Consider the following 22,927-nt stretch of genomic DNA (forward strand, 5'->3'; position numbering starts at 1 on the left):
TTTTACTGTAGTTCTGCAATACTGTGGCCTTAACAGCAACACACAGCTGTAGCATATACCCTGGACCACCAATGTTTCTTTCACCATATGACTCCTTTTGTAAAAGTCATTGGAAAAATAGATCCTAAAGCCACCTACTGTACCAGGAATTAGCCCCAAAGGTGGTTTCTATACACTGAATGGTGCTTAAATGTCAGGACAGGTTGTTGTTAACATGATACTGAAATGTGAACTGTGGAAGTTACAGTCATAAAACTTTATAGGTTATTGTCATCCAGACACAAACTGGGCTCTAGTGTCTATTTTGTGTTTTCTTCCTTTAACCTGTTATTACCTGCTCTTCCTTGGCAGGGGAGTCAAGGCGATGGTGGCATCAGAGGACCTCGAGGCAGAGTGGGTGCTGGGGTGAGTGAGTGACGTCACAGTTATAATACAAAGTGGGAAAGACAAATTGCAAAATTTAGATACCCATAACCACTTAAATGTCTTGAAACACCAATCATGAAAAACACATACATTTTCAATTGATCACACTTAGGAAAGCCCAGTCAATTAACTCAAAAACTCACTTTCAGTTTTTCCTTTTTCTCCCACAGTCCATTTCCGTGTTTGGTTCCTTTCATTATTTACAAACATACAACAGTTCTTGTGACAATTCCCACAATAAATCACGCCCATTCCAGTTCTTCTTTTGTTCCCTTAAACTGGAGGATTTTCCCATGAGCAAAAGAGTTACTTTTGCACGTGTGTTTTACTTACAGGCCAGTCCAGTTTTTCTAGTCCAGTGATCTCAGGTCCCTGCCTGTCATGAGTGGTTCTCAGACTTTTTCTGGAATGCCCCGCTGCAGGAGCTGAAATACAGTTTATTCCCAATGCCCCACAATTTTTATCAATCATTAAATGTAAGAAAGGATCCAAAATGCACGCTATATGGACAAAAAAGACCACCTCTGAATTCAGGTATTTTTAGTCCCATTTCCACAAGGTGCACAAAATTTAGCACCAAGCCATGCAGTAATGGTTAAAAAAGAAGCCATTTTGCAAAAATCTTACCTTCTTGATATTCAGTGATAAATTTTAAGTGTTGTTATTGCTTAAGAACGGCAGCAATTCAGACATGGAGTGGAAGATCACTGTTCAAATGACAGAGCAGGGTTTCTGAATACTGAGGCGCATTGTGCGATAAATTAAAGTAAGAGTTCCAAACCCCCTCTGGCTTAAACAGTAGCACAAAAACTGAGCTTCATGGTACGGACTTCGATGGCCAAGCAGTTCCTGTACATCTATTATGCAGCTGCCCCAGTGCTTTTGTCCATGTAATGTTAGTGAAATACATCAGGTAAGAATTATAAGAACATTGGCAACATTGTCTTAAGAACAACTTATTATTTTTAGAATGTCATGTTGCCAGTGCCAAAGTTTTCATTTTGGAAGGTGGGTGACAATCACTTAACAGAGGTGATGACTTACGACACCAGCTGTCAGTCACCTACAGTCCAGTCTCGAGATCCCTCTATGATGGAGTTGGGCAACATCTTACAAAAATTTCACACTTTCACACAACTCAGTGACCGAATGACCCAGTGCTTTTTTCACTCCTTGACTCATGTGACATCTCAGATGATTATTAATGTGTCAGCAACCCTGAAGACCACTTCCAGTTCCCACTGGAGGTTAATACTGCATACTGTGTTAATTCTAACCCGCTCCTGAATAACTTGGAAGTCGGGTTAGAATTGTGGAACAAAGTTCCCAATTGAAAAGATGGAGCATACCAACATGGCAGCACTGAGTGTAAACAATAGTAAAACTGCAAACTTTTATTCTGTACTCCAACTCTTGTGTATTTTTCACTCATTAAATAAGTCCTATGCAGAGCAGTGATCAGGTTCTATCCACAAATGTGTTTTTTTAAGCATAGAGAATACATATTATGCTTTATTTCTACCTGAATGGCTCTAGCTTGCTGACAGTCAAAACAAATTCTGTTTTTCTTGGAACGCTCTAACTCTGGAGTGATGTCACTCCCGACTTCCAAGATCTCTGGAATCTGGAATGCAGCTTAAATCCCTGGAACTTTAAAACAGCCTCTTGGATGAGAGGAGAAACATCTTCACAAACCTAAAAAAGTCCAGTTGGTTTCTTTTTAGGCACTCGAGACTACCATGTCCTGGATGACTAAGAACCTACACTGACAATCAGTAAACTAAATACATATAACCTTTCATCAAAAACAAAACACAAATCTTCATAGCCAGTTTGTAAAAGTAGTTTTCCCAATAACAGAAACAAATTACTGAGAAAGTACCCTAGTTATGACCACCTGGGTTATCTGGTCTGAGAAGCCAAAAAGCCAAAGTTACCCATGGGTTTAAATTGAGTAATAGGGACAGACCCTTTGGTTATCGCGACATCTGCTGCTTCGTTGTTATTCATTGTCTTACCACTCTTTGGCCAGTCCCATGTAAATGTCAAACTAATGTTGTGTGAAATCTATGGTCTCTGTAGGCTTAGGGGAACTTTAGCAGTTGCGTTTAGCCTTTATATGCCAGTGTTTTTTTTTCTTTTTTCTTTTTAATTTTCTGGGAGATACCAAAGGGAAGTGAAACATATTGCTAGACATAAACAAATTCATATCTGTTTTTATCCATGAAGATAATATGAATAATAGGGCTGCATTTTATTTAAGAAATAGAAATTGAAAGCAGAAAACATCAAACAGTTACAGATGAATGCGGTGAGATTATTTATAATCCTGGGAAATATCAAACCTAACAAATTATTTACAAAAATATATTGAATCTGAGTACATTCAAGCTATTTACTGGATGCACAGAATAGATACTTAGCAGTGGACTGATTTTTTTTTAATTTTTTTATTCTTTCTCAGTTCAGCTGATCTAAGTTATGGAAACTGTCCATAGATCAGCAAATTGCAAGTCAGGGAAAATCCCGAAGTGGAAGTGAAGCTAGCGGTTTTCATTAAAACATAACACTGTACAACTTTAAGCAGCTGTTCTACTGAATAAGTAAAGAATTTTCCCAAAGCTCAAATCAGCAGATTATTTTGGCATGAATCCAGTCAATGAAACCCATGTGACCTTAACAGTGAAACTATGAAAAGAGGATATCGCTAATAGTAAAAAAGCAAATAACAAACACACTGTTAGTTTGGATTATAGCTAATAGATCCAACAGGCAAACTTAATGTATTTTTATGTGTCTCTAATATACTTTAATCCAGAGTTACATATCTGGAACATCTGGAGAAGAGGTTGACAGAGAGATGAGAAGCTCAGTAAACTGGTGACTGACCATACAGTGCTTTTACATTTGTTCATTACAGTGGATTCTATCAGTTAAATCCTGAGTAATTATTTCAAAGTTGGTGTTCAGGGAACTTTTCAAAACCAAACATTGCTTTAAGCGCAGCATACCTGATATACATTTTGGCATATAGAAATGTAAGTGGTTGATGGATTTCCTTCAAATTCAGAGAAAACAACAAGTAACCCCAGCATAGACCCTTGTGGCACTCCACAAGATATTTATTCAGAGAAATGCAGATTTTTTCCCCCATCAATTGTTTTAGTCTTGACATGAATGTGATTTCTGAATGACTGAGTCCGTTTCAGTAAGACTGTTGATTATTCTGATGAAAGACTTTTGACTGATTACTGTAATATAAATAATACCGTTAAGTGACCAATTGTTTGATTTTCATATCTCATCATCGTCTATTCAAAGTTACCGTATAGGCAATAGCTTAAGATTTCTTTAGCTGTTTTTAATATAATTGTAAAAACAGCAGAAATGATAGATAAAATATCTGCACAGCGCAAGCCTATTTAATTTTCAGTTGCTTTTTTTTTTTTTATTTGTTCAACAGGGAGCCCAAGGAGAACAAGGAGATGCTGGAATACCAGGAAAACCAGGAGCAAAGGGCCTCCAAGGCCCAAAAGTGTGTGCACGCAATACTCTGTGTTCAACATCTTCAAGGATTTCTCTCTTCTATCTTTCAGTCTTTTAAGAAATATCAAACATTGCATTGTTTTTGCTGCACCAAAAACCTCCTTACACTTGATTTTGTCAGCAAATTACCACAGTTGCCAGTAGTTTGTTTTGAAGACACCAACCTGTCTGCAAACACTTGCCAACTACTCAAAAGAGCAGTAGTGAAACTTGAAAAAAGTGCCACCAAAAGTCAGCAAATGGTGAGTTTTTGCAGACAGTTCTGTGTCTTCCACGCAGTCTCCTAGTGACCAAAACAATGGGTGGTTACCAGGCGGTTTTGCAGTCAGGATTACTGTATTAACTAATAAAAGCAGTTATAGTTTAAATATTAACTTAAGTATTGTGCTAATCATTCTATTTGTGTTAGTTTAGTGTTTAGTCATTCTTCCAAACGTCTTCCACACATTTTGATAATTTTCAGAACTGACCAACAGACCTTTAATATCAAGATATATTATTTAGTTGTGTGTTTAATTGATTTTTTTTAACAGGGGCCCAAAGGTGAGACGGGACCTGATGGGGAGAAGGTGAGTTCTTTAACTACACAGTCAAACTGCATCACAATAGTAATATAAAATAAAGGTATAGCGACTGTAACTTGTGACCTTTTGTATGCCTAAAAAACCAGACACACTTTCACTTGTAAACAAAACATAACACATTAGCTACCAGAGAGTGCTGACTCAAAATTCAAATTCAGTTCAGGCTTTGAAGTCCTTCATAAATTCATGAAAACTCTGAGTCAGTGAAAACAGACAAACAATTTTTTGTCAGTTGTATGGTCAGAATAAGTAGCTAGTTAAATACTTTCCTATTTAGAATCACTTTCATGTGTCTGTGTGTGGACGGAGGTGCGGTTTGAATAGCTAAGTTGGGGAGTTCCCTTGTCTGTGTTGTCAGAGTTTTGTTGTGTTTGACATGAACTTTGTTGGGTATTATTTAGTGTCAAGGCTCAGGGGCTGCTAGTGTTTGTGTGTGTGCTTAAGGCTTAAGGCTTTCTGTTATCTCATGGGTGTAGCAGTTTCTCATTTATGTTGGAGTAGAATAAACGGAGGAAAAAACTACCATAGCAGTAAAACCACATGTCTTAATATTGTTGAGATCTCATTCAAAATGAAAGTTGGAAGGTTGTCGCTCCACTCATAAATTTGGCTGAAAGTTAAAAAATACTTTTCTTTTTCAACACATCTGCAAACTACTCAGTCCCCCACCAGATTAACACCCTCTTCCTATGAGGCAGCAACTATAGCACCACCATGATGTCCTCAGAGTAGAGCTGCTGCTCCTCCAGATTAAAAGGAGCCAGTTGAGGTGGTTCGGGCATCTGACTAGGATGCCTCCTGGGTGAGGTCTTCTGGGCATGTCCCACCGGGAGGATGCCCCGAGGCAGACCAAGGACACGCTGGAGAGATTATATCTCTCGGCTGGCCTGGGAACGCCTTGGTGTTCCCTCAGATAAGCTAGAGGAGGTGGCTGGGGAGAGGGAGGTCTGGGCTTCTCTGCTTAACTGCTGACATCTTGTGCTGGTTGTAGAAACATGATCAAAATTTCTTAGTTGGCACTTTTTATTTCTTTATTTAATATTTGGTATTAAGGTGGCAGCAGCATAAAGAAAGTCGGGGAAGGAGGGCACAAACGTATCAGCATGGGGCCTATCAGTCCATCTTAATCATTTTTAGCCTTCATGTTACCAACATATTAAACATAAACAGAATACAGACTAAAGAGTAATTTACTGCAAGAAGCAAAAATAATAGCAAACTAATGCTATCATTTTTCTGTAAAGCAAATTTACCTACAGGTATAAATAAAGTAACCTTGAACCTTGATGTCCTGGATCTACCCTGAGACCTCCTCCAGGACATGCCTTCGGAGACATCCAGTAGGCTTCCTGCCCTAACCACTTCAGCTGGCTCCTTTTGATGTGAAGGAATACCAGCTGTACTTTGAGTTCCTCCCGAATGGCCAAGCTCAGAACCCTCACTCTGAGCATGAGCATAAACATGCTTCGGACAAAGTTGTGCTGCAGTCTTATTCTTTCAGTTACTACCCTGAGGTGGTGGCTCAGATGAGGGTGGAGATGTAGAATGAGCCATAAACTGAAAGCTTCACTTTCAACCCCAGCTCTCTCTTCACCACAACAGAACAGTGCAGTATCTCTGTTACAGCAGATGCCTCACCAATCAGTCTCCCAGTCTCTTGCTCTTTTCTTCCCTCACTCATGAAGCAGATACATAAACTCTTTGGGCAGCAACTTATCCCTAACCCAGACAAATTTCACTCCACACTTTTCTTGTGGAGAACCATGGCCTCAGACTTGGAGATAATTCTCAATGTTTTATAGTCAGATGCAAACCACCCCAGTGCAAACTGAAGGTTACCACCTGCAGAAAGCAGAGATGATATCCTGACACCACTGAACTGGGTCTCTAAAACATTTGTATTTTTAGAAAGCACTACTCAAAATAGAAAATAATGGTGTCACATCATTTGGAACAAATTGACTGAAGTCTTAAAAAAATGGGAACAACAGGAAAAAAGTTATTCTGCAGGAGTCTGCGAGGACCCCTGTCAGTAGGATGTGGGTAAAGACATTGTTTCTGAAAATGTCTCCTGACCTGATTAAACGCAGAAGGGAATTACCCACCGTTGAGTGGTGTTTTGTTATTCCTGCTTGTCCTGTTAGTTCTGTCATCGGTGACTCAAGAAATAAAGCACCTGCTGCTGGTTATATTTTATATCCTCTGCCAATCATAACAACTTCCTCTTTCATCATATTTACTTTCCCCTGCAGGGTGCAGCAGGGAAGAAGGGCACGAAAGGCGAGAAAGGACAGAAGGTGATTTTACCTGTTTACAGTTAGATAAAGAAACATCTTCCTACAAACCGTACTCTCCATTTCATTTCCTCTTTCCACCCCCGCTGGGATTTACTCACTGAGTTTGTTCCTTTTTCATTTTACCTTTCAGGGAAGCGTAGGAGACCGTGGAGACAGAGGACAGGTGCGTACTTGATTTACATTTCTTGTTTTTACTCTAACGTCATAGAAATACATGCACATGACGCAGCGTGAGTTTCTGAATCCATAAAAAAAACATTTCATGCCTTTCCTTATTATACTGATTCCAAGTTGTTATCGGTTTTAGTAGAATATCCTACATATATCAGGCAAAAATCAGAACACATTACTCCATATGTAAAAGAAATATATATAAATCATTTAAAACCATGAACATTAAACAGGGCTAATCGGTCTGGATAGCCTTCAGAGTTTTAAGGTCATCCTAAAGGAGTTGCATGTCATTGAACTCAGGTCAGGCCAGTCATTTCTTTCCCACACTAACATCAGAAAACCCACTTTTTAGGGAACAGGCTTTATACACAAGGGTATTGTCATGTTAAAGCTGAAAAAGGCAAAGTTATACAGGGACTGGTGTGGAGTACTGCACCAATAAGCTTAGAAGGAGATAAAGTTAATACTGAGTACAACTGAGTTAAGTTTGTTGGTTCAGTCATCCACAACAGCCCCAGTTAGTCACATGGCCCTTTGGGAAAACTGACAGTCCAGCCCTGCTCCAGTATTGTCCTTTGCTTCAGTGCAGCATGAAGTTTGTTCTAAACTATGAAACAACAACTTTCAGAATAAACATACAAACAGGCATCCAGTGTAACATTGTTTCAAAAGACATTCTGATGCTGCAGCTTTATCACTTGTCTCAAAGCAGAGGTATCCACATTAGCATCTGTTCTTCGTAGCTGGCAGAACTGTTTATGATTTCTCCATACTGACTGCCAGGTTAACAGCTGACAGTTGAGCCGAAGCTTATGTTATTATGATGGGATTTCAAGACAAAATATTCAAAAAAAATTTATCATCACACATTTTCAAAATATCTTCACTTCACTTCCCCGTTGCCCATGCTGTAATCTGTGTAAACATATGATTTGCAAAAACTCAGACAACTAACTAAAAATTAGTCATACTAATTACGCTTTTTGGGGTATAAACAGTAATCTGTTGTAGTGTAAAAGTACTCACATGCCTCTTTCTTCTTCATTTGAAACATCTTCTTTTGACAGCGTGGGCCTAAGGGAGCTGTTGGTCCCATTGGGGCTCCAGGCCCGGTTGGACCTCCTGGCATCCCAGGGGTCAGAGGACAACGTGGTCCAGCTGGGGACCCAGGTCTTAAGGGTCGAGCTGGACCTAAAGGAGTGCAAGGTCCATCTGTGAGTAACATCTGCATGGGAGAATGCATGGATTTTTGAATTAACCAACATTGAAACAATATTCATTTGTAACCATTGTGAACACCAGTTCATCAGTGTTAATACTTGAAGGTTCATGTTTGCTGTTTTTCACCACTAAATAAATAAAATAAATTGTCCAAAATAAAGACAATGTTGGATAACACCTCCCACCCACTCCATGACATGCTGGTCAGTCACAGGAGCACGTTCAGTGAGAGACTGAGAGTACCGAAAAGCACCACTGAACGACACAGGAAATCATTCCTGCCTGTGGCCATCTCCCTGTACAACGCATCCACTTAACACACTGTTTACTGCTACAACTACACATGTTTCTTTTCAGCTATTTATTAATAAGTGACTTTATATATATATATATATATATATATATATTGTACTATTCTTAGTTAGCGTATTGTCTGTCTTGTTAATGTTGTTTATAATGGAGCACTGTAACAAAAAAATAATTTCCCCCAGGGATCAATAAAGTATTCTGATTAAACTGAAAAATCCCTGTTTTCAACTTAAGTTAAACTTGAAACACACTCAGTGTGTTCTAAATAATATCTACTGCCTTATTTAAAAGAGGAACTAAAAGTATCGCTGAAACTTATTTCCCTGACGTCATTTCCTTCCTGGTTCCATTATTTTCACTTCAGTTAGTCATTTTGAAAAGTCCAAATGTTATATGAAAATATTATTGGCTTATATTATTTTAGCTTTTATACATCTCACAAACAGAAGGCTGATAATATCACAGAAAAAATTACTGTTGGATAAATCACAATAACGTGTCTTCTTAAGAGCTGGGCCTCAGTCTACTAAAATCATTAATAATTAGAATGCATTCCCATTATTAATTAATGTGTACAATATTTTCGTGACTAACTTATCATTCATTTTGTATCTTAGACGTCAGAGAAACTTCCAACACCTCTAGTGATCAGCATCAGATGTCTGATTTTGCCTGAACTTGACCAGTTTATTATTTCGTTCACACTTAAAGAGTAAGATGATAGCTTCTTACTGTAACGCTGGAGTTTTGCAGCACTGATGCAGAGAATTTGAATTGTTTGTTGTCCTGCAGGGTCCTGGGCTTACTGATGAGCAGGTCTTGCAGCTCTGCAGAGGTGTTGTTACAGCTCAGATCTCTCAGTATGCTTCCTCCATCAGAGCCAAGTGCTCTCAGGGCTGTCCCATCAACAACCGGACACTCATTGGGCCCCCAGGAGCTCAAGGGCCACCAGGGCCACCAGGCAAAGCTGCAAGTCCCTCTTCAGTCTTTTTATTATTTATTATTTATTTGTCATTTTAATAGCTGCTGTGAGATAAACTAGGGATGTGATATAAACTCTTGGATGTCCTGCCCTTATACCTATTAGTATATTAATATAATTTCTGCCTTCATCTATCAGGGTAAAGTAGGAAAACCCGGAGCAAAAGGAGCCAGAGGTGTTCAAGGTCACAGAGGACTGGAGGGACAAAAGGGAACACCCGGCGACAGAGGCAAGAGTTTCCTACTCCCTTGACCGATTAAATACCTATGTTATTTTTTTATATTTAAGCTTTTTATTGAATGTTTTAGAGTTTAAGAACTTTGAAAGGTTAAGATGGACATATAAGGGCACATAGTGGGGAAAAAGTTGGATAGCTAAAGAGCGGCACTAGTGTAAATTAAACAATTTAAAATCATTTAGAATAGTATTCTTGCCATGGTTTTTACTCACAGTGTCAGTATTTCATCAAAAGGGAAAAAAACGTTTGAAAACATAGTTGTGCAGCTTTGTGAGTTGCATCTTTTATCTTTTTTAAAAGGTCGAAAGGGACCCAAAGGCGTTGTAGGAGATCCGGGTATAGGGCTGCCAGGACTCAACGGACCACAGGGACTCAGAGGTAGGACACTGGTCGCATCCACACTGTCAAACATCCTGTAAACATTACTTCAGGACTGGGTTTTTTTTTGTTTTTTATCTTGAATTAGATAACAGTGAAAGATAACAGTGTATCTGTAATAAACAAGTAGTAAAGCCTGAATTTTTTTTAAATAAAAAATAAAAAACATACTAATTTATTTATTTAGTCCGTAATTAGCCAAAAACTCAGTACTGTCTTGATATAGCGTAATGAATGTTTGCACTATGTTTTCTTTTTTCAAATTTTGCTTTTTACAGGTTCACCAGGTAACCCGGCAGAACCACAAGATGGCATGGAGGGTCCCCGTGGGGCTCGTGGCTTCCCTGGTCCCGTGGGTCCACCCGGCATGGTTGGATTTGCAGGTGTACCGGGATTTTGCGAGGCACGAGACTGCAGCATTTATGCACCAGTGATGCGCAAAGAGCAGGGTCTGGTGAAAGGGCCAGTGAGTTAAAAAATCTGAAACTAAACATCAGATATTATGGTGCTTATAGGAATAACTTGGTGTTAACAATGAAATATTTTACATACAATATTGTGACAATAGTCTGTCAAAAGCTGTGATATAAATGTCAATGGATAAAGTGTAGTGTCATGATGCACTTCAAGATTGTGCAGAAATCTCATGCCTCTAGTCAACATCTGATACCACACAGGGATTATATTTCATACATGTTCAAACTCTGCAGCAGTTTTTACTGCTGTGTATGTTGTGAATTTAGAAAATGATAAATTATCCCAAGCTGATTCCTTATTTCTTCATTTTAGTTTTTTAATTTCTCTGGTACCCAAAGAATAAATAGATAAATCTATGTAAATATTTTGTAAAGACTCTAAAGTACATGTACTGCGCTCTGAAACAAATAAACAGATGTGTTCTTTAGTCAGTCTGAGTCTTCAGTTTTTCTGACTGGGTGCATTTTTATTTTATTTTACTTTTTGCAAAGTTTTTGCAGTCAATGACCCCAGAAATGGCCTGGTTTCAATTTCCTGGATCTTCCACGACGTGATAAACATCTTTTTTTCAGTGATTCAAATAAAAATGAAAAAGAAAAATAGCATATTACACTCTTATTATCAGGTTTTTTTCACTGGATTTCTTTCAAATATATGAAAAGTACACTTATGGTAATGTGTGGCTTAAAAATACACATTTACTATGTGACCTAAACAATGTTATAGTTTCAAACTAACATTTCAACAAAATAAAATGGCAGAATAAGTAGTACAGAACAATTTTGTGCACAACAAATTGTGCAAAAGAACCCAACTTAAAAACTATGATTATCAGTGACATGGACTTTTTGTATAGAATAGAATAGAATAGAATAGAATAGAATAGAATAGAATAGAATAGCCTTTATTGTCATTGTACAGAGTACAACGAAATTGGAGTGCCACTCCCTTGGTGCAAGTATAAAACTACATCTGTTACCTCTTCATTAAGAAAGCACTCAGCACACACAATAATTGTGTTTTGTTTTGTTTTATTTCATAGCTGTGCAATAATATTATACTACCAGCATAGACAGCACTGATGCATTGATTAACATATGATAGCAGCAACACAAGAAGGAAAGCACATAAGTACCCTACACCCTACTGCATGAAATGACACATGACTGTAAAAATATGGAATTTTACATTCTAATGTTTGGTGCTTCAATAGATCATATTACAACAGTGTGGTTAAAAAAAACAAACAAACAAACAAACAAATAAACACCTATTCGGCAGTAGGATTTTCAAACACAGCAATTTTTTTTTTTTATTAATTCTATTTGGCTCAGTTTTTGTTTTTTGTTTTTGATTATTTCACATTTTTTTCCAGTCTCTAATGAAGTCTCTAATAAAAACAATAATACTAAAAGTCCCCCACCCCATATCTCTCTCACACACACAGACACACAAACACACACAACAAACAAACAAAAGCACCACTTAATTGGCTGCATAGTTTTTAAATACTCAGCTGTTACGTTTGATATGTCCTTTTTGTATTTCAGTGGGACAGCTTTTTAGTGCTTTTATTGGAATGTTTCTATTATTAACTTAATGCCCAATTTTAATGAAATAATCATTTTCAAAAGATAAGAGATAATCGGGAAGCAAAAAAGAGCATGATTGTTTGTTAATTAAAACAAATGTATTGATTTTATTTTATTTAATCAAAAGCTAATGATATGATTAAGAAACTGATTTAAAAAATCACAATTAAAACACATTGTATTGAAAGTACATGGACTGTCTTGATGATAAAAAAAAAATAGAGAAAATCTAAAGTTTGTGTGTTTTTTCACATTTTTTTAATGCATTTTTTAATGGGCAGAAAGAGTTTAAAGTTAATGCCTTATATATAATGTAGCAGATGTGTAGGACAATTTATTACATATTCATCTGGTCCAAATGAAAACACTGTTAATATTTTATTTTTTAATACTTTACACTTTAAGTTGGTAATAAAATGTAAAATAGTTTCCCTAGTTGGAGTGGAAGTGTCGAATATTTGTAAAACACATGAGAGGTCAATAAAAAAAACAAAAAAGAAAATAATGTATTCCAGAAAGAAGACACATCTGGGTTTAATCTAGCTATTTTATGGCAACTGGCAAATGGTGCATCTGCCAAACATGGATAAAAGGCACAGAGTGGTCCTAACATTGGTCACAGCTAGTGTTGGGTCAGATGTAGCCTGGTATTAAACTTACTCCACCAGAACCAGTACAGTATCATTAGTCAAGGCCAAAGTGCCTGTAGAGAAAACTGCAGATATGGGCCACATTTGGGCGAAACAGTTATTGTAGGGAGGAGAGAAATGGAGTGGAAAACATTGGTAAAGAAATACTGGCAGTTTATCTCATTTCCACTCCATCTATACAGAGAATGGCTTTGATTCTGCTTTACTAGTTGTAGCTGTCATTTAAATGTAGTAAAACCGTTACAGTTACTCTTCAAATACATATTGTAAACATTCATAGCTGCCATTGCATTAAGAGTTCTGCAGGAAGAGCTGTACATGAGAACTGTGTGTTTAGGGAATGTTACTCCTTACACTGCTGGTGTTGTCCTTCAGCTATTTAACTATGTACTATAACTATGTACTATAACTGTATTTATGTCATCTTTTAATAAGATGAGCCACACATAAATTTGGCATTTTGCAGAATAAGAATGGATCACAACATAAATAAAATCCAATAATCTATGAGTATTGTCTTGAATATTGACTGATTCTTATTAAATCTCAGCTAAAAAGAGTTTACTTTAGCCTGTCAAAAAAGCTGTAAATACCTTATTTTTAGTCACTTAAAATGAATAAAAGCAGCAGATATTTTTTGTAAAAAAGAAATGTCAATTTCCCATTATGAAATTAAAAATAAAAGTTTTTAAAAACGCCTAATCTCAGTTTCCCAAGGCACCAATCACATAGTTTAAATAGCTTATTTTGTCATAACTTGAAATGTTTATATGGAGCATATTTATTCAAAAATGAAATGGTTTAAAGAAAGTAGCTTATTTATTAGCAGCTCAGTTAACCAGTAAGTGGTTTCAAAACAGATATTACCTGAATATTTGCTTTGTTACTTTGGATAGTGTCAGTGGTAATTGTTTTGACCAGTTTAGATTAGTTTAGTTAGTTCTGAGCAGTTTGTTTAGAGATGCTTGAAAATGTATGAAACACTAAAACAAGCTGTGTTCTGTGCTTGGTTTAGTCCTACAGTAGTAAAATACAGCTTTGAGGTCGCTGGTGCAATTCAAGTAAACCAAACAAACACAAGATGCTCTTTTCTGCTTCGACAATCTCTGACCTTCTTTCAAGTGCATTCAGGGTATTTTTTTAAATAAATAAATAATAAATTTGTCAGCACTTCACTGTATTTTTGTTTCCTGAGATTATAACAGTAAAGTGACAAGTGGGACCTGTTTATACTTTCAGTTTGTTAAAATTAGTACCTGGATTTTTACCATCACTGGTTTGTAAACATCAAATTGGCATGTACACATTTTTTAAACCTCTTCCAGTCCTATGACACAACAGAAACCTTCTTCCCTTCATAATACACTAGTCACAATTTCTGAAAGGTTTCTGTGAGCAGCTTTGTTCAGTGAACTCTGGGAGTTGTATTTACCAAGTGTAGCAGCTAAGTACACCTCTGTACTGTAGTTTAGTGTGTTTCAAATAAATTGAATGTTTATCTTCATCAATAAATTTGTCATTTAAATAGCAGCAGGTCATGTCCATACACATTCAGTGTCAATAAATAAATGGTAGCAGCAAATTGTCTCATTAATAAGGAAAATGTTACACTTTTTAAATATTTTGTCATCATTTAACACTAAACTTAAAAATCTTACCAAAAGGGGCAAGGAGACAAAAGCGAAAAAATTGACTGGTGATCATTATTATTTTGGCTTGTGGAAGAAATCCATGAAATTTTTAAAAGGGTCTTTCTTGGTAAATACACCCCTGAGAGAAACACGACTCAAAAAAAAAAAAAAAAGTGAGGTTTTTAGGTTGTAGGATATATTCCAATGCTCACTAAATCACTTGCATTTTGTCATTTAACAGTAAAGGATGGAAACCGATGTGCCTGAAGAATGATAAAGTGTTTCAGTGCTGTAAGAAGAAGTGTAAATATAATATTTTTGAGCTTATAGCTGTATAAAGTATAAAAGTATAAAATTGCCTTCATGGTAAACACTGTCTGCACGGCACTGCATGGCGAGACAGTGCAAACTGATTCAAGCTGACAGGAAGCAAAAGCATAGCTGTTCCCTTAGCAGAAATACCTTCCACCCCTGATATTAAAAGCATCTTTTCTTTCTGGCAAAAGCAGACGACTCAGGAGATCATCTGCTTCACAATCCATCCGGCTGTCAGTAGTGCCAATCCAACGGTGCCTGCAATTGGCAATTGGTTAGCAGGTTAGATTTTCATGCTTATAATAAACCACTATTCAGATAGGTGCTAATATAGCATTCACTAGTTTTAATGTGTGCATCCTTTGTCTCTATTGTGGAATTAAATATTTTTCAGCTTACTGAATAGATGCCATAACACAAAGTTTTGGATTCTCCATTGATTTGATTAAATGACTTGTACTGTGTGCTAATAAGCTGAGCACTGTTTGCAAGCAAACGGGAACATTTCCACCCTTATAACAAGATTGTTACCTGGGACATTCGTGTCTGGTTAGTAGCATTGCACTCCTATGTAAATATGTGTCATGTTAGACACATGATGGAGAGTTTAAAGAGTATTTTAAGACTGCCTCATTCTACTAGACCATCTACTTTAGTCCTGTATTGAACAGCTGCTGATGTTTTGATATTGCTTGTGTTTTAACATCAATAACATCAAAACATTGCAGAAAACAAATAATTTTACTGTCACTCAGAAGACTGTGAGACTGTGATTCATGTCATGCACGGGAGTGTTTTTTTTTAATCCTTTTTTTGTTCACTGAAAAAAATCATGGCCTACTTTGACTACACCAATTCAAAATTGTATCATCTTCTTGAAGAGAGAAATAAAAATAAGCTTAAACATTGTTTGGAGAGTGGAATCTAGGTCTATGTTTATGTATCTCAAAAATGGAGTTTAAAAACACAGTCAAAAATCTGTCTGTCATTGTATAAAACAAGACTTACTCTGATGCCTACACGACCCATTAAATTCCTTAGGAACAGTCTGGGAGCAGGGCTGGCTCTGGTAGTGGATGCACTCCTCTTTAACAATACCAGAGCGCTGTAACAGATAAAGTGAAAATAAACCTGAAGAGTTCTTTCTTTATTGTGTTGACATGACTTTAAATGGATACTTTTGACTGCCATGCCTTTGGGTCACCACAGCACAGAGATCTACATATTTATATCTGGCACAGATTTGACACCAGATTCACCTCCTATGCTCCCATGTACCTGTGCAAGGGACCAGCACTGGATATGTATCTCCTCTCAGCGTTGCTTTCCTCTAATCATTACAGGGTCAAAGTTATACATACAGCCCCACTAAAATTTGTTTAAACATCTCTAAACATCTCTCAAATGGCACCTCAAGCAGATGCTGTTGGTAGCCATCAGCAATCTGTTTATCTGGACATAGTGTTTTCAGAAGAGACCTGAGAGATGTTTCTCATCTAAGTCTCATCTAACTGCAGTTTTCCCTAACAGTACATTTGCATAATGGCCAAACCAGAGTTTCATGATTGTTAATATGTAAACTGCCATGACTACTTCTCAGTGGCCATAAGCACCAGTCATAGAGAGCTAAGGAATGGCTGCAATCACAATAATGCAAAATGGTGAAAGATGTACTATTAGGCTCCCTCCTCAGTTCATTTCCTTAAAGATTTATGGTCAGATGATGGCCACAGTGACAAAAGGTATGCTTGTAGAGGTAAAGGTGAGGCTTCCAAACCTAAGAGCTCTGTAACAACTGTAAAGCATGATGGTGGTAGCATCATGCTTTCATGGGACTGCTTTGCTGCCAGTGGTTCTTGTACACCCACAAAGTGAAGGCAGAAGTCATTTTGGTTGTCCATGTAGACAGATACAAGTTTTAGTTGAGCCTGAAGGTGCTAATTTTGGAGCACGCACTTCTCTTGGTTGGCACCAAGAAAGAACCTTGAACATCTTAATCAATTTCCTCCTATTTGAGCATGACTGTTTGGGTATTCTTCCAGACCTTGGCAAAGTCATGATACATCCCAATAACTTGTAATTATGTACAGTTGTCTGAATTGACTTATGGAGTCTGTACTTAGTTAGAAATGACTCCAAGAAACCATGCTTTCAAACAAACCCCTTTTTAGGGGTTTTAACTGCATCATACATGACTTTACATAATGTTTTTCCCTCTAGAAAGGGCCTAAGTTAAAACAAATATGAGTGGATAACGTACCGTATGACAAACTGTGGTAACATTTAGATCCACGCATTCATCCATGACAATTGTTCCACCTTCAATTTTCTGGCATGGATGTACACAGCTTTTTTTCACACGTTTGGAGTGGGCAAAGGTCTGCAGAAAGGAACAAACCCAAAAGCAGAGTTAGTAGGTTGTTTTGGGGGTTTTATACCAGTTGCTCGCTTTAGAATTGTATTCTTGGGCTCTAAAGTGGCTTTACATGGCTTAATGTTCAAAAGAGTTCTTATTTCTTTTATATTGGACTCATTGATCCTCTGAAATAAGCCTGTTGACTGTACATTCTTGTCATAGTTGAAAAACTGCTTTCAACAATTGAAGTATCTCTAACCATGCCTTTTTAATTACTAGCCGACTTCAGCTGATGTGTGAAAGAACAGGACCAGGAGTTGACACTTTATTAGATTCTTGTAACACAGATTTTTGTGTGAACTTGCAGGAATATTTATACCTTGCCATTAACACTCCAGGTGTTCTCACAGTTTTGGTCAAACTCCAGTGCTTTACTTTGGCAGCAGGAGTAAGGAATGTTTTTCTGCATCACCTCTGAGCTGCTTATGGCCGACCCCACAGCAGCAACTTAATAAAAAAAAAAGAAGAAAAGAAATGCATTAGACTATGAACACTTCTGTGATTCACCGGTTTTGGTTTCATCTTCTTATCATTAATCGAAGACCTGGACAGTGATTGTTAATCTCTCTCCATTTCACCCATTATTAATCTCTAGGATATACAATATGTTTGAATCTTTATTTTTATTTAAACATTCTGACAATAGTAATGAACCCCAAAGCACAAATAAAAACATTAGCTTCGCATGTACACGACATAAAATCAAGCGCACATCAAAGAACAACCTGTTATATGGGACGTGTCTCTTGTTTTGTTTCTGATACTTCCACGTGTAATAGTGGTAGTAAAAAGAAATTACGTGACTCAAAGATGGGAATTTCCTACTTCAATGACATACTCTTTATTTCGCCATACGCACTGGAAAGCACCTCAGGGGAAAGGAAGGGGAATCCCTGGATGCTTGCGCTTTCGTTACAGTGACCGAAAAAATAATCAGATGATTAAAAAAAACAACATTACGTATTCAAAATGGTAAGAACTTTCTTGCAGAATACAATTACAAAAATACGTGTCAGCTATAACCTAACGGGCTATTCTCGCAAACAAGGCATATAAACGGTAATGCATAACGTTGAATAAGCTTTCAGGGCAAGTGTTGTGCTATTTCTTCATGCAGTATTTACACTACAAAACATTTCAAACCATAAGTTATGAACAAAAAACACTTCAATTTTGCCAACTCTCAGAAAATAATACAAAACTCGATTCAAACTCCCATCGATTGCTTTATCGCTGCCATTTTACACGAAAGACAAACGTGTGTTCGATCTATAGGGTCTTTAAGGTCTTTAAGTCGGCTGATGCTAAAATGACTTTCACAAACTTTCTCTACTTCTTCTCCGGTGAAGCGAAACATAAGATTTGGAAACATAGGATGTTGTTTACTTGATTATGCTAATCGAAATCGAAGTTGTTGTTATGCCGATGTTGCAAAATCAGCTGAATAAAAAGTCGCTTTAAAAAAATGATATTACATACCGGTACCTCACCGCAACGTACTGAGAGCTTGGGTTGGCTTAAACGTACAGTAAAATGCATTACAAGACCATTTCTAATATACTTACATAGCAGGACGATAGGAACAGCGTTCATTGTTTATCGGTTTACACTAAGCGAGAGTAGCAGTTCAATGAGAGCTCGCGCTCATCCGCCCCGCCCCGCCCCTTCCCTTCCCCACTTCCTTCTCACTACAACCCCATTTAAGGCTGAGGGCACAGTTCTCCTCACTCTCGATTTCTAAACATTCAGTCAACAAGATGATATCTGCAGATTTCCTTGGCTGTCTTCTGCTCTTCTCGCAGGGTGAGTGTCTTTTCAGTTTACTTTAGTCGAACGTTATATTATTAGAGTTTGTACATTCGAGTAGCTGTATGGTATCGTTTGTAACCAAGAGCTGCATGTTTATATGTATTGAAAGAAAAATAAATACGTGTACTGAGAAACATCTTATGCTTGTATTCCTCAGGCGTGTGCCTCGCTGTGGGTGCAGCTGTCAAGGAGGACACACCAGAAGTCGTGGTCCTTTCGGGTGAAGACTCTATCCTTCCGTGCAAAGCGAAATTCAAGCCCGGAGTCCAGTACCTTGCAGTGAGATGGTACAAGGTAAAAAATAAATTAAATAACCAAATAAATACAAATACAATTTATTTTTATTGTCATGCTGCACATTTAAGAAGAAAAAAACATGTCAGGCTCTCCTTGGCAGATTACTGCAAACTAATATCACTTTCGTTTCTTTCGAAAGTCAAAATATTTGTAGTCAATCACATAATGAAAAGGTTATAACAATGAAAACACAAAGTACAGCACTATAACTGGGTAACATTATGAGTATGCTGCAGTAATAACAAGAGCAGCCATACTTACAACTTAATTCTTTAGTCTATAAAGTCTAATTAGGAATGTTAAAGTAGAATTACCTGCGACTCAAAATGTACTTTTTCTTCTATTTCAGTAATGTTAAAAGTAGTAGGGGTAAAGTAAAAAGCAGCAGTGAAAGTAACAGTAAAGGTTTATTCATTTATTTCTTATACTGTCATAAAGATTATTGCTGGTCACAAGACACTGCTCAGCCATGGTGTATAAAGGTCAGAATGGCAGTATAAACATGTCTGGTGATTATTTTAATCCTTGTTTTTATGAACTGGTTAAATATTTAGGCTTTTGCTTAAAACTACAAGGTTCAACTCAAATATGGGGTGTGCAGTAACTGTGGTTAATGGGTTAAAAGTTAAAAAGAAGAAGTGCTATTTATAGTAGTGGCATTTGTTTCCATTAACAGAAGTGATAATGACACTGACATCAGGCATGTTTGGTTTGGCTGTCTAGTCTCAGATCCTGTTTGGTCATTCATCAGGCACATGACTCTAACACTGGACTGATGCTTTTTCAGGTTTCAGAGAGCCCATCGTCTGCTCGTAATGGCCTTTTGACCAGAGACCTCCCAGATGGTACGACGAGATGGTACGATGGCGTGGAGAGAGATGTGGCGCTGGTCAACGAGACCCACGACATCCTCCTGGCCGACACAACGTGCAGTGACGCCGGCGTGTACATGTGTCACCTGGCAGCACCTGTGGGAGAGCAAAACCAGGACGGCTACGTTCACCTGGTGCTGGCAGGTAAACGTTTGTCCCAGTTGTCTCTGGGTTCTTTAGGTGCTCATGCAAATTCAACATACAGGTTTCCCAAACTTTCCCAAGTTCCCTGAGGCATCCATGACTGAAATTTGACTCAGGGAGAACTTCCAAACTTGAATCAACTGTTATATTTTGAGCATCAGCTTTACAAAACTATCACTCTTTGGCCCAAGGCATAGAGTGTGGGAATCATCTGTCAAGCACATGATTTGGAAAACATCAAGAGCATTAGATTTCCATCAAAAGCTGGTTTAGAAGAAGCTTATTTTGGAAAAGCTTTTAAAGGCTTTTACGGTGGCTAATGCTGATGTTCAGCTTTTACCATGCTCTATATTTTAGCAAAGAAAGTCAAAGAAAAACTCATTGGTAAAGTCTGAGCAGATTTATTGGGATACCAAACAAGAGGGGATGTTTCCTTAGATATCTACAGCAAAGTGCACCTCGAGTTTTCTGATATGAAAGTTTGAAAAATGTACAAAATCCAGCCACACAGGAGTTTCCTGTATGCAGAATAGCCTGACTAGGATCACAACCTGAGCTAGCACAGTGTGGTACAGTTCAAGTGAGTTCAAACTTGAGTAACTTTAATTTGTGTTTTCATTTTCAGATTGTCCAGCTGCTCCCACAGAAAGTCTGGAGAGAGATGATTACTTGATTCTTTTCGCCTCCGTAGTGATAATGATAGCACTTCTGCTGTCTTTCATAAGCTACGTAAGTAATGGAGGATAATTATATATAAACACACTAATATTTAAACAGATTTTCCACAAGAGATTTCTATTATGTGCATCCACTTAGAACCCAACTTACCTAATAATCATTTTGTTGTACTACCAAAAGATTGTAATGATCATCTTTAAACATACTCAAACAATATGCATATGCTGGTCATTCTTAATCTAAATGTATTTCCCATATCTCCACCACAGGTTTGTTTGACGAATGGATTGAGAGAAAGAAACAAACAACAACAGCAAGAACAAATAACAAAAGAAGATTTTTTCCTGAACAAACCAGTGGAACCAAAAGACTTGAAGTTGATCTACACTTTGGGTCCAAAACCATCCACAAAAACTATACTCTGTGTGTAAAGATGAGGACTAACGTTGGCCAATAGAATAAGTACACTCTGCCCTGACATGTGGAAACTGATGGAAATTGGAAGATTATTCAACAACCTTTCAAAAATCATCAGAAAAGTCAGATATAGAGCTGGATCTCCACAGATGCCAAGATGCTGGAGAAACTGGTGACCTGGTTCAAGGAGCAGGCCCAGTAATCAGACGTCGGTTGGTCAGTCTGTGGGTTAAATATAAAAGAGCCACTGGTTAAGACAGAAAGACAGTGAGTTTGCATGAGCAGTCAGTCAAAGATTCACATTTAGTTTGTAAAAACCTGAATTTTTCAGGTGATATTACTTTAATTGCGCCCCATAGCTAAAAGTTTTATTAAGAAAATTATGTTTTTCTGCAGGCAGACAAATACAAACATATAAAAACTGTACTGTCAAGTCAGGCAAACAGTGACTGTGCAGGATGGAGCCAAGAAGGTTCACAGTTGCGTTGTTTGTGCACATGTAGTCATGTAGTGGAAGATGTGTGAGTATCAGGAGTAAAAGGCACTGATGTTATTCATGAGACTGAAATGTCCCACCGTAGTAAGAGGATCTGTATTTTTATGTGTTTGTCAAGAATTCTAATGTTTACACAGAGGATGGATGCATTCCTACAAGTTTAAAGTGTCCACACTGAAAATTACTTTAAACTACCTGCTTTAATTGAGCCATGACAGAAACTAGCATTCTGGATTCTGTTAATTGTTTTATGTTCTCATATTTTCTTGTTTTCTTTCTTTAAAGCAGACCTTTTAATAAGCTATTGTTATATAAGTGATTTTCTGGATTAAATCTATATTATTGACTTATTAATGTTGTAACTTGAAAAAAAAATTATGTTCAGAGAATTATTCTCAGGAAGTACCACATCTGTAAATGACCTTCAAGAACAACAACACCAAAAAAAGGAGACTTTTGTCACTTGAAATGTTAAAAAACAAAGTGACCTTCTAAAGAAGAAGTGAAACATGATGACATATAGGAACACCCGTGATCTATTTGCATTTAGCGTGACATTTGTTTTGGGGAAAGTCCTAAGAGCGGGTCAGTGTAGTCTGGATTTATTTTTATCGGTCCACTTCTTATTTTTTATGTCCGCATTTAGGTCTTCGCCTGTTCGTTCCAACGTGTTTGGTAACAGACATAAAAGTTCTTTTGTTGCTGCTCCACAGCAACATGTATATTGCCTAAATCTTCAACAGAAAAAGAATATATATATAAAAAAGAATATATATATATACTTTCTTAAACTGAAAACAAAAAGAGACAGAAATGGGAACACTGATATTCTGCATTCAGTCAGCGTAACATGAGAAAATTATTGCTTTATTTTCTGTATCTCAATTAATGATTCATGGATACTTTTTTGATTCAATGATACACATAAGAAATACATTGGTATTTCTTATGTGTATGTGCTTCTCCTAATGTGTGTTG

At 37.3% G+C, this 22,927-nt stretch overlaps 2 protein-coding genes across 2 annotated transcripts in view; both read left to right on the plus strand.

Moving 5' to 3' along the window:
- zgc:113232 (uncharacterized protein LOC541546 homolog) overlaps positions 1 to 11,383 on the plus strand; it is a 34,167-nt gene extending 22,784 nt beyond the window's left edge. Inside the window, exons 17-26 of the mRNA XM_005944377.2 lie at positions 352 to 405; positions 3,890 to 3,961; positions 4,506 to 4,541; positions 6,809 to 6,853; positions 6,984 to 7,016; positions 8,095 to 8,241; positions 9,350 to 9,526; positions 9,678 to 9,768; positions 10,078 to 10,155; positions 10,434 to 11,383. Coding sequence (XP_005944439.1) covers positions 352 to 405; positions 3,890 to 3,961; positions 4,506 to 4,541; positions 6,809 to 6,853; positions 6,984 to 7,016; positions 8,095 to 8,241; positions 9,350 to 9,526; positions 9,678 to 9,768; positions 10,078 to 10,155; positions 10,434 to 10,630 — 930 coding nt within the window. The 3' untranslated portion in view covers positions 10,631 to 11,383. The remainder of the gene's footprint in view (positions 1 to 351; positions 406 to 3,889; positions 3,962 to 4,505; positions 4,542 to 6,808; positions 6,854 to 6,983; positions 7,017 to 8,094; positions 8,242 to 9,349; positions 9,527 to 9,677; positions 9,769 to 10,077; positions 10,156 to 10,433) is intronic.
- A 7,543-nt stretch (positions 11,384 to 18,926) lies between these two features.
- On the plus strand, positions 18,927 to 21,683 carry cd83 (CD83 molecule). The gene is made up of 5 exons (XM_005944371.3): positions 18,927 to 19,039; positions 19,203 to 19,339; positions 20,130 to 20,358; positions 20,984 to 21,087; positions 21,306 to 21,683. Exons 1-5 carry the CDS (start codon positions 18,994 to 18,996, stop codon positions 21,465 to 21,467), a joined length of 678 nt encoding a protein of 225 aa, XP_005944433.1. The 5' UTR covers positions 18,927 to 18,993; the 3' UTR covers positions 21,468 to 21,683.
- The last annotated feature ends 1,244 nt before the right edge of the window (positions 21,684 to 22,927 follow it).

The sequence above is a fragment of the Haplochromis burtoni genome, unplaced genomic scaffold, assembly GCF_018398535.1.
Source record: "Haplochromis burtoni strain Fernald_Lab_line unplaced genomic scaffold, NCSU_Asbu1 Contig_352, whole genome shotgun sequence".
In the NCBI taxonomy this organism is placed as follows: Eukaryota; Metazoa; Chordata; class Actinopteri; order Cichliformes; family Cichlidae; genus Haplochromis; species Haplochromis burtoni.

Coding starts and splice junctions, on each gene's coding strand:
- cd83 (XM_005944371.3), top strand. CDS start 18,994: ATGATATCTGCAGATTTCCTTGGCTGTCTTCTGCTCTTCTCGCAGG. Junction 20,359..20,983: donor CGTTCACCTGGTGCTGGCAG/GTAAACGTTTGT, acceptor TTTCATTTTCAG/ATTGTCCAGCTGCTCCCACA. Junction 21,088..21,305: donor TGCTGTCTTTCATAAGCTAC/GTAAGTAATGGA, acceptor TCTCCACCACAG/GTTTGTTTGACGAATGGATT.